A 12,689-nucleotide genomic window follows, 5' to 3' on the forward strand; every position below is an offset into this window, starting at 1 on the left:
AAATGAACATCTTGAACAATGTTTACTTAATTCCTGTGGCAACTTCACTATCTGTCTGTGCGGAAGTTTGCTATATCTGCAAACTTTGTTTCGTTTGTTTAACCCAGGGGTCACCAAACTACGGCCCACATTTTTTTGGATTCATAGGATTACAACGCCCAAAATAGACCACAACCAATTTTTACATCACAGACGAGACTACAAGTGTTAATTGTGCGCGAACAATTGCATTCTTTTGTTACTTGTGACGTAATATACGAGCATTGTTCGTTAGTTGATGCTAACTATACAATTTAACAGTCGGATCACCAGATTTTAAATGGGATTGTAGAAAGACCAAATTTTGGCCCACCTATGAAAATCGCATCGCGGGCTAAGTATGGAAAGACGGCGCTAGAACATGTTATAACTATGCGGCTCGCGCGAATCGTTATTAAAGTTATCCGGCCCGCAGTGTAAAACGTTTAGTGACCCCTGGTTTAAGCGAATAAGGGTCATAACTTAGATCGTGCGCTCGCCAGGACAACGGAGCAGTTAACGCAACTGCATTGTGTTCCTAAGATTGTGGGTTTGAACGGCTGATGGATGTTTCCAAAACATGGAAAGGTCTCCCCTAAAATTTTGCAAATAATTAAAAAATCGACGCCTATGTAGGGAATATATTATTTTTTTTAAATAGGTTATAGTGTATATGCAAGGGCAATATGTGCTAAGCCACCCTTCTAGTTATTAATCTAAATTTGATCCTCCTGAAGTTTGACCCCGAATTACCCAGCGGTTCAACCACAGGCCCCCAAAATGCAAAATTTTTAAAACATGGTTTGTTATATGCGTTTGGTCAAGAAAGAGTGCTTCAAATTTGTTTAAATTTTGTCAGATGTTAGTTATTAACCAAAATTTGATCCTCCTGAAGTTTGACCCTGAATGACCCAAGGGTTCACGCACAGGCCCCCGAAACGTAAAATTTTTAACGCTGGTTTGTAACGCTCGTTTGGTAAAGAACGAGTGCTTCAAATTTATTCAAATTTGGACATATGTTAGTTATTAATCCAAACTTGATCCTCCAGAAGTTTGACCCCGAATTACTCAGGGGTTCAACCACAAGCCCCCGAATCGTAAATGTGTCTAACGCTCGTTTGGTCAAGAAAGACACTGTAGGCAGAAGTCCCAAGAGAGTAACACTGGTTTACGATAGCAGGAGGGCTCAGCTTGACGTCGGACAGACGTTTTACGAGACGTCGTTTCGGTGATTAGAAATCAGCTGTTTTTCACAGCAATGCTATTTCGTTTTATTAAGTTATCACTCACATTTTCAGTTTTGGCAAAGGTTTCACACCTGTGACGTGATTTAAACCTAATAAGCATGCTTCGGTTTCGTATATTACTAACACAGTTCAGAACTTTTTTTCGTCATAACGTAGTGTTTTTTTGCAATAAATTTAGGAATCAACACTCAAGGCATGAATAAATTAGGTTAAACGGTGTTGTTGAACACGAATGACGGCATGCTATTGAAAACGTTGTCAATAGGCCAAACAGTCGTTTGGCGTGTGCACCCTGAGAGGTTACTACAGGTCAATGGTTTTGCAAAACAAAGTTAAATAAAAAACAATTTGTTATGTGTACACTTGTAGCAAATTGCTTTTTAATTTAAAGTGTCTGTAGCACAACTGTTACAGCTTTCTAGAAAAAAATGTGTTTAAAACCCGACCTTGGACGACAATATCTGGGTCAAAGCAAGAGATTAAATTAAAGTATTTGTTTCGTTCTTTTTTAATGTTTTTGTAATTATATGACAATAATAGTGCAAAAAGAATACGAACAACAAATTTTTATTGTTGGGTTAATGCTTTCTAAAAATTTGTCCTTGAAAATCTAAAAGTCACCGCAACATTTGTTTTACCGTAAATCCGCACAAACACGCGTGTGGGGACCCATTAGTTTTTGTTTACAAAAACAATCATATGTGTGGATCAAATGATGTGTATAGTAAATTGGTAAATATCGTATATAATATATAAAATGGAAGTATATCAGAAAGCCACCCTTCTAGTTCTATAATTACATACAGCAGCATTCACACAAAGCATACTTCCGACTTGGTTCTTTTGTGCGCTGTTTCTTTAACAATGTTGTGACCCCACACATTCACCATTTTGAGCTCACATGGTGTTCCTGCCCCTAGTTTGGAAACCCCTGCACAAGAACATCAATTTCAAAGGAGTGACCAGTTCACTGTGTAGGTTTATTTCATAGCAGGAGGTCATACAGTCATTTCTGTAAGGGTCCATTGTGGCAATGCCTAGTAAGATGGCATGTTTTGATTCAAAGTTTTGTACCTTACTGTTTATAAACTCGTTAAGCTTTATTTGGTTTTGTATTGGTCATCCATACATTGGTAACCCTATAACTGCTGAATTTCTTTTGGCAAAAATTAATGTTTAGACATGCTCTTGCTCTTTATGGTTTTATGCAAAATCGATAGAAGATAGGCAAAAACTTTCTCTGGGAAAGTTGTTGGGTATAAAATTTTCTGCAATTTAAAGATAAAAAATTTTTCTATGACGTCATCACTAACGAAATGACGTCATTTCATAAAATTCCAGTTTATCGATGTTTTTCGTTACAATTAATAGTTCCAAGTTGTTTTACAAACAATTCCTTACAAAACTTCATGTGTGTTTTTTCGATGAAGTCATTAATTAGCTCATGACGTCATATTGATCAATTTTAGTTTCATATTTTTCTGTAGTAAAGGATAATATTACTGTTTTTGAGCGTATGAAACTTGTTTTCAATAATAATTTTTGGCTATTTTGACAATGTGCTGACTTAATTCTAATGTTTACTAAATACCTGTACACAAGTGTTTGTACATGGGATGTTTATTATGTATCATTACACCACAACATGTGCAAGTTTGAAACACAGTTCACAGAAGTTAGCAAAAAAAAACACAATTCCAAGCATTGCCAAGGTACTTTGCACTGATTCTTCTGTATTTCTTGTCTATTCATGAGGCCAAATCCTCCTATCATTTGACAATATAAGTGCAGTTGAGGGCCAGATATAATCAAAATATAGGTCAGCAACCACAAACTTCCAAAGTCAAAATGCTTCTACAACAGTTGTTTTCTTGATAAATAACTGCTGTCACCACAAATAGTAAAGCTAAACTGACTGATACAGCAGTATATTCAAGCAAACTAAGGCAAATTTACTGCCCAAAACTACCCACTTTCAAGCCCAATTCAGCTGAACACACATCAAATTGTAAACAAAGATCGCCACAACGCGCTTACAGAGCCCTGAAATACACTCCTAACAGCTGTCTGTGAATCAACCAAGCGCAAAATAACAAAAAAATGGCTGTAAAACAAAAATTTGAAAAAACACGTTTTTTTCTGAATTTTGACTTTCTCCTTAGTGTAATTAATTTTTTTCAAATACTAACATATCATTTTTTTTGAATAAATTGAAGCCAATATGCATAAACTTTCAAACGAACCCCAATTCTAAAAAAAGTTCGCACTAATACGATTTATATCGCTGTATACAATGAGGCATGTTTTGGGGCCTAACAATAGTTAGGTTATTTTTATTTTAGTGAAAAAATTGTTGTATTTTGATATAACTGTGCGCTAAGGATAACCTTGTCGAAACGTCATTAATTGTTCATTCAGGTGGGCTACCACCTGGTCTGAGACTATTGCAAAACAAGGTAGAATTTGCCACAACATAACTTTTTGTTTGTCAGTGTCTGTAATACTATATGGGAGAAGTAACAATAGCAAGTTTAAAATTAAGATCAAATTCTGGCAAAATGTTGTTGATGAGCATAAGGCTGAACAAAGATCACTTTCACTTCTCCGAAATTTGCATAATCAGTAAATTTGCTTGGATTCAGTAGTTTTCACTTATATACACCCACATTATTTATTGGTCCCCTTCCCTGAAAGGAACACATATTGTGGTTCACTCATACACACCCAAAATAATGAATAAAAAAAATATTTTAATCATAAACATTACTGTCAAGGTAGTGGTGTATATAGAATACATCGTGTAGACGTTTCGACAATCTCTGTTGTCATCATCAGTACATGTTTTCAATCAAGCTGTAGAACACGGTATATAAAGCACTAAGGGAAAAAGGGAAAAGCCAGATGTGTGAAGTGACGTCACAGACGATAACAGGGAACTGGCCGTGTTCTACAGCTTGATTGAAAACATGTACTGATGATGACAACAGAGATTGTCGAAACGTCTACATGATGTATTCTATATACACCACTACCTTGGCAGTAATGTTTATGATTAAACTACTTTTCAAGTCCGTGTATAGTGTTCCTAAAAAAAAATATTTTTATATATATTTTCTTCTTCTTTATATTAAAACAAAAATAAAAAGTATGGACAAAACCTTTGAAGTTTTGGCTTGATACTTTTAACTGGTTTGAACTTTTCTAAGAATTAATAATAATTCGTGCGGGCCACATAGTTCTCATGCTTAAAGCCATCTTTCCAAACTTGCCAGGCGATTTTATAGGGGCGCCAAGATATGGTCTTTCTACAATCCCATTTAAAATCTGGTGATGTGACTGTTAAATTGTAAAGTTAGTCTCATCTTACGAGCAATGCTGTATTGTATATTATGTCACAAGTAACAAAGGGAAGGCAATTTGTTTGTGCACAATTAACACATATAGACTTGTCTGTGACGTAACAAACTGGCTTTGGATCAATCCTGACCGTTGTAATCCTATGAAATTAGGTAATATCAATCCTACCAATCATGACAGGAAAACTTTTGTAAGAAGTAGATTAAAATGTTACAAAGCTATCCATGCAATTTGACAAACCAAAACATATGGTTGCAGGCCGGATGAATTGACTTTGAGGTCAGATCTGGCCCGCTGGCCATAGTTTGGTGACCCTTAGTTTATAGAACACACCATTTTGAAGTGTTGATGGTTACATTTGCCCTGCAGCCTCACCATTTACCCTAGTAACCCCTAAAATAGGTGAAATTTTAAAACCATGTCTGAATTGGATGAAGTTTGGATAGTTTACACTTATATAGCATGATTATTTAAGCAGAATTTTGATCGCCATGTTTTAACACATATACCGTATATACTGGCCGATAGGTCGCGCCACCGTATAGGTCGCACTATTAGTTTTGTGTTAAAAAAGTTTAATTTAGAGTTGACTAGCACATAAGTCGCATTGAAAATCTAGGGATTTAAAGGGCCCTTTCCCTAGCTTTTTTGCATAGGTAACTTCTTATTTTATTTTTTTTGTAGGGCTTAATATAATCAAAATATGTTTACATTTTTTTCTTAACAAAGCGGGAAAATCCAATGCATGCTGAGAGGTCGCGTGTGCGCTCACGAAACTGTCTCGCATTGGTATGTGCGTGCACGAGCGCATGCACCCATACTCGATAGAACCACAGTGGCAATAGTACATTTCCACTACAATTCGCATGTATAACCTGCACCCTTAATTTTTTATTGAAAATTAGTTTAAATTTTTGCGCGGCATACTCGAATAAATATGTTATATCCGCCCAATAAGCCGACCCCAGAAAATTAGGTCGAAAAAGTAGGTCCTGAAAATCGGCTTATTAGCCGGAAAATACGGTACTTGCAATACCCGAAAACTTTCAAACTTATGTCTAGCGGATTGGTCGCACCTATATTTTTTGTTAAAAATAAAATACGGAAAAAGTTGCGACCTATCTGGGAGTATGTAAGGTACATCGTACATTATTTGCAACTTTGCATGTGTACCCATGAGCAAGGATGGCAGTGCAGATGAAGTGAAAGGTGTGTAAACAAGCTACTCCACACATTGGCGCCGAACATGGGTATACTAGGTATACCCGGACTATAAACTCTGGTATGCTGCATACCCGAGAATCCGACTAATGTTAGTCATGTGTTATTGCTTTTTATAAATGTTTCTGACCAATACGCAACAAATACAATTGATTTCAGTCGGTTAGAGTCTCACAACAAATTGATTGTTATGGGTCCCCTTGAAGGGGATGCATCTTGATTTCACTCAGCTTTTTTTTCTTTTTTCTGCCGTGAAGTTTGTCCTTTTGGCAACAAATCTTTTATGGATTTGGATGAAACTTTTACAGATGGTAGATATGGTCATGTAGATGTGGTTTTTGGTTTGTTTGACTTTGTAGCCCCAGTATTTACCCCACTAGCCTCCTAAAATGGTTTTTTAGCATTGTCCAAATTTGATGAAATTTAGACAGTTTGTTCATTTAGCTATAATTATGGGTCACCTTCCCTGAAGGGGACACATATTGATTTTACTCAAATTGTGTTTTTTTTGTTTCTTTTTTTTCTTTTTTTTTTCTTTTTTTTCTTCCCAAAGTTTGTCCGACTCGTTTTTCCATCAAATGTTTGATGGATTTGGCTGAAATTTACACAGATGGTAGATATAGTTATGTAGATGTGCATCCCACTTTGTTTTTGTTGATAACCCCAGTATTTACCCCGCTAGCCCCCTAAAATGGGTGTTTTTACCCAAAGTTTGTCCGACTCGTTTTTCCATCAAATGTTTGATGGATTAGGCTGAAATTTACACAGATGGTAGATATATTCACATAGATGTGCATCTCACTTTGTTTTTGTTGATAACCCCAGTATTTACCCCGCTATCCCCCTAAAATGGGTGAGTTTTTAAACAGTGTCAGAATTGGGTAAAATTTGGATTTCTTGTATAGTATGCCATTTATAGTTGTCGATTGTTGTGTTCAACCCTGTAGTCCCAACATTTTGTATGTTACTGGGCAACACAAACGAAAGATTTCTGTTGCCCAATAGTGTTACAAGGGCAACCAGTTGTATGTTGCTTGTTGGTGGGTTGCTTGCTGGACGTTTTTGCGCCATGGCAGTTAGGAGCTTGTTAACAGCCCTATGACGTCAGAAACATTAACGGTTGTTGCTTAAAACATCTCTAGTGGTCGAAATTTTAAACATTGGCGGATTGGGCTGAAATTTTGCAGTACTATTGATTGAGTCATTATGGTTTTTAAATATTTTTTAGTTTGTGTGTCGAACCCAATTAGTTACCCTACTAGCCCCCTAAAATGGGTCAGTTTTTTAAAATGTTAAATAGGACATACTTCAAACAATATCTGGGGTGAATCTAATTTTATAGTTTGTATTCTACATAGTATTATTATTTAAGCCCAGTGCCGATCACTGTGTTTTACCTTACAACACTCGACTTTCTCATGGTTATCTCTTGAATTGCATTATTTTTAACTTTGCATGTGTGGGGACCCATGAGTTTTTGCCTGCAGAAACGACTAAGGTTATAAAAGACGATGGCTAATATGGGACCCAATACAAAATAAGCATAGGAAATATATTAATGTTTCAAAATAGGTTATAGTGTAAATGCAACAACAAAATGTGCTAAGCCACCCTTCTAGTTAGGTGATGATTGTTGTGTTAGCCTTTACCTTGGAAATTTACCCAACTGCCCCCTAAAATAGGTAAATTTTTTGAACAATATCTGAATTAGATAAAATTTGAACAGTTTGTTCATTTTGCCATAATTAGGTGTCAGGTGTTGTGTTTAACCCTGCAGCCCCAAAATTTGCCCCACTTGCCCCCTAAAATAGGTAAATGTTTTAAACAATGTCTGACTTAGATGAAATTTGAACAGTTTGTTCATTTTCCCATAATTAGGTGTTGATTGTTGTGTTTTACCCTGTAGCCCCAATATTTGCCCCACTAGCCTCTTAAAATGGATGAATTTTTTAAACAATTTTGGAATTTGATGAAATTTGGATAGCTTGTAGAATGTACCATTTTTAGATGTCGATTGTTAAGTTTCACTCTGCATCTCCAATATTTACCTCACTGGCCCCCTAAAATTGATGAATTTTTAAACGATGTCTAAATTTAATGAAAAAAACAATATGTTATTTTATGTGTCGAATTTCACGTTTCGCCCTGCAGTCCCAACAGTTACCCCATTAGCCCCCTGAAAAGGGTTATTTTTTTAACTAATGTTACAAAATTTAGACAATTTCCATAAAAAAACATTATGAGGTGATGATTGTTAAGTTTTACCATGTAGCTCCACCATTTACCCAATTAACCCTTAAAAAAACAATAGCTCCAAAATTTATCTTAATTATTTTGCAAAGTGCATTATTTGCAACTTTGCATGTGAGGGGACCCATGAGTTTGCCCAGCTCTGTATATAGCCTTACTCCAGAGTGCCCTGTGGCAACTTACTTGCCCAACCATGCTCCCTTACCCATTGAATACAATTTATTCAAATAGCAGGATGTCTAAGCTGATGCGCCTCTTATGCCTGGTGTTTGTTTGCAAGACGAGTTATATATGGTGGTAAGTTTTAGTCAGCTAAGTTAGTTTGTGTATACACCAGTTCTTGTATATTTTTCATACAAGTAGTAATTTTAAAATCGCCCCTGTCTCAAACATTGGCCCATTAAAGAACCTTAATTTAAAATAAAGTATATGTCAGAAACAAGATTTTGATCGCAGTAAACCAATTTACACTGGAGCTGAGAAGAGCTTGATTCTTTTTTACTTGTTCTCTGTGTATTACCACTTTTAGTGCGGCCAGCATTCACCCAAACATGCGTTCAGTGCGGGCTTTTGCTAATTGTTATGGGTCCCCTTCCCTGAAGGGGACACATATTGTTTTTGTCCGTATTTTTTTTTTCTTTTTTTCTTTTTTCTTTTTTCTTTTTTCTTTTTTCTGTCTAACGCTGGTTTGTAACGCTCGTTTGGTCAAGAAAGAGTGCTTCAAATTTATTCAAATTTGGACATATGTTAGATATTAATCCAAACTTGGTCCACGTGAAGTTTGACCCTAAATTACCCAGCGGTTCACCCACAGGCCCCCGAAACGTAAAATTTTTAACGCTGGTCTGTAACGCTCGTTTAGTGAAGAAAGCGTACTTCAAATTTATTGAAATTTGGACATATGTTAGATATTAATTCAAACTTGGTCAACCAGAAGTTTGACCCCAAATTACCCAGCGGTTCACCCACAGGCCCCCGAAACGTAAAATTTTTAACGCTGGTTTGTAACGGTCGTTTAGTAAAGAAAGAGTGCTTCAAATTTATTCAAATTTGGACATATGTTAGATATTAATCTGAACTTGATCCACCTGAAGTTTGACCCCGAATGACCCAGCGACACACCCACAGACCCCCGAAACGTAAATGTGTCTAACGCTCGTTTGGTCAAGAAAGACACTGTAGGCAGAAGTCCCAAGAGAGTACGTTTACGAATAATAGGGCAGAGCGGGAGGGCTCAGCTTGACGTCGGACAGACGTTTTACGAGACGTCGTTTCGGTGATTAGAAATCAGCTGTTTTGCACAGCAATGCATGTCGTTTTATTAAGTTATCACTCACATTTTCAGTTTTGGCAAAGGTTTCACACATATGACGCGATTTAAACCTAATAAGCGTGCTTCGGTTTCGTATAATGTCAAGCAAAACTTTGTTAAACAAACTAAATATGAAAAAATAAACTTGACTTTTTTGCAAGATAAAAGTTTTTTAAATGCTCGTTGTTAGGTTGGCCGCTGCATGACCACGGGTTACTTAAGGTCAATTAGTAGGTATTACTAACACAGTTCAGAACTTTCTTTCGCCATAACGTAGCGTTTTTTGTTTTTTTTTTAATCAAATACTCAAGGCGTATATAAATTAGGTCAAACGGTGTTGTTGAACACCAAGGACGGCGTGCTATTGAAAACGGTGTCAAAAGGTCAAACAGTCGTTTGGTGTGTGCACCCTAAAGGTTACTACAGGTCAATGGTACTCGTTTTGCGAAACAAAGTTAAATGAAAAACTCGTTTTGCGAAACAAAGTTAAATGAAAAGTTATGTATACACTTGCAGCAAATCGTATTTTAATTGTCTGTAACACAACTGTTACAGCTTTCTAGAAAAAAATTGTGTTTAAAACCCGACCTTGGACGACAATATCTGGGTCAAAGCAAGAGATTAAATTGAAAGTATTTGTTTCGTTCTTTTTTAATGCTTTTGTAATTATACGACAATAATAGTGCAAAAAAATACAACAAAATTTTTCATTGTTGGGTTAACGCTTTCTAAAAATTTGTTCTTAAGAATTTAAAAATCACCGCAACATTTGTTTACCGTAAATCCGCACAAACACGCGTGTGGGGACCCATTAGTTTTTGTTTACAAAAACAATCATATGTGTAGATCAAATGATGTGTATAGTAAATTGGTAAATATCGTATAGAATATATAAAATGGAAGTATATCAGAAAGCCACCATTCTAGTTTCAATTGTTGCGCACAATTGCATTGTCTTGTCTGCTACAATGCCTCAACAGCATCAATAACGAATTACAAAGAACATAACGCTACAGCTTCCGCACAATAAAATCTTATGCACCATAAATTACTACTAAAACTTATGCACAATAATAACTTTGTTATGAAACAAGACTCCATTCACATAATCAAGTTTAATGCCTGCCAAGCGTCGGCCTAGACATGCGCCTATCACACATTTATGGCGTGGGCTGTTTGGTCTTGACGTACATTAACGGACAGTGAAAGTGTTAAATACTGTTTTCTTACAATTTTTGCTTTTATCAAACAGCCCTAGTAGTGGATCATAGTTAACAATAATACGAACAGCCTTGTGACAAGTCGGTTGAAAATGAGAGAGTAGATTGAGTATGGATTGCTTGACACCCAAAGCAGTTTGCAGATGTTTACGTTCTCTGCAGCGGCTTATGCCCTGGCCTAGATTTGAGAATTTCTTTTTAACAAGTAAATCCCACAAAAAAGACTGAATAAAGTTGTTGTTGCTAGCATGTATTGAAACAATGTAGCCCAGTTTACATAAATCATTTTTAAATATCTATGTTTACCCTGTAGATCTGCCTAATTTAAAACTACGATCAGTATGGAACTTTGGTGTTGAATCAACAAACCTGACTGACATTAACCATTTTACAGACATATTTCTGAAAACTTATGGAACTGCAACTGTGACTTGAAGTGGCTTCAGCTCTGGATGAAGGAAAATAAGCACAAAATTGTTGACTGGAACCTTACTCTATGTTCCAAACCTTTGTCACTGCAACAGAAACCAATTATGTTTGCAAATTTATCAAAACAGTTTTGTGGTAAGTAGTATATTATTGTCTATTTTTTCTGTCCAACCTGATTTTATTATAAAGGAGATTTCCCTGTAGGGTGATTTCCCCCCTTCCCTGTAGGAGACACATGTTTTTGTTTAATGGACATTTTTGCGCCATGGCAGTTAGGGGGTTGTTAACAGCCCCATGACGTCAGAAGCATTAACGGTTATTGCTCAAAACACCTCTAGTGGTCGAAATTTTAAACATAGGCAGATTGGGCTAAAATTTTGCAGTACTATTGATCGAGTCATTGAGGTTTCATATTTTTTTTAGTTCAGTGTAAAGCCCCATTAGTTACCCTACTAGCCCCCTAAAATGGGTAAGTTTATAAAACAGTGTCGGAATTGGCTAAAATTTCGGTAGCATATGGACTATAGTTATGGGTCCCCTTCCCTGAAGGGGACACATATTGTTTTTGTCCGTATTTTTTTTTCTTTTTTCTGTCTAACGCTGGTTTGTGAGACTCGTTTGGTCAAGAAAGAGTGCTTTAAATTTATTCAAATTTACAGAGATGTTAGTTAATTATCCAAATTTGATCCTCCTGAAGTTTGACCCCGATTGGCCCAGCGGTTCACCCACAGGCCCCCAAAACGTAAATTTTGTAAAACCGTTGTACTGACTAAACTACAGCGTCTTGGAGTTTCATGCTTTGTTGTTTGGTGCAATGTAAGGCTTTTTAAAGAATTTTGTATCTTTTTTTTCGGATTCACCCATTTTTCACCCTTTAAACCCCGAAATAATCGGTTTTAGTACAAATCAATTCAAGAATCAGTACTTAAGTGGTGTATAAATTAGGCTGAACGGTATTTTTAAACACTAAGGACTGCACGATGTTAAAAACAGTGTCAAAAGGTCATTAAACGGTCGTTTTTGCGAAACAAAGTTAAGTGAAAAACAAGTTGTTATGTATACCTTTGTAGCAAACGACTTTTTTATATAGTGTCTAATATAACAGTTAAGGCTTTCCAGGAAAATATGTGTTTAAAACTGAACTGGAACGACAATATCTAGGTCAAAGCAAGAGATTAAATTGAAAGTATTTTCCCTGTTCATTTTTCACCGATTTTTTGTAATTATATGACAATAATGATGCAAAAAGAATACGGACAAAAACTTTTAAAGTTAAGTTAATGCTTTGTAAAAAAATTGTCCTTAAGAATCTAAAAATAACTGCAACATAGGTTTACCGTATATCTGCATAAACACGTGTGTGGGGACCCATTCGTTTTTGCTTGCAAAAACAATCATACATGTAGATACAATCGTGTATAGTATAGTAAATATCGTATAGTGTCACGGTTTGCCTGCCTTGCATACACGTGAGAGTTCGGACACCTTACTTCTTAACTTGTTCTGTTGTATTTTATATCAAGCCACACGCAGTTACAACACGTGGTGTTTTCAACAACTCAATAATAGAATGAATAGTCCCGCATGTAACAGCCTCACACCACATATCGAGACAATTGGCTATGTGACGTAACA

The 12,689-nt window shown here is 36.1% G+C and overlaps 1 protein-coding gene across 1 annotated transcript in view; it reads left to right on the forward strand.

Moving 5' to 3' along the window:
- The window catches only part of LOC145213089 (polycystin-1-like), a 72,958-nt gene that overhangs the window by 25,660 nt on the left and 34,609 nt on the right, over window positions 1–12,689 (forward strand). Inside the window, exon 7 of the mRNA XM_080081328.1 lies at window positions 11,020–11,189. Within this exon, the coding sequence (XP_079937454.1) occupies window positions 11,020–11,189 (170 nt within the window). The remainder of the gene's footprint in view (window positions 1–11,019; window positions 11,190–12,689) is intronic.

This window comes from Phallusia mammillata, chromosome 2 (assembly GCF_965637545.1).
Source record: "Phallusia mammillata chromosome 2, kaPhaMamm4.hap1.1, whole genome shotgun sequence".
NCBI classification, from domain to species: Eukaryota; Metazoa; Chordata; class Ascidiacea; order Phlebobranchia; family Ascidiidae; genus Phallusia; species Phallusia mammillata.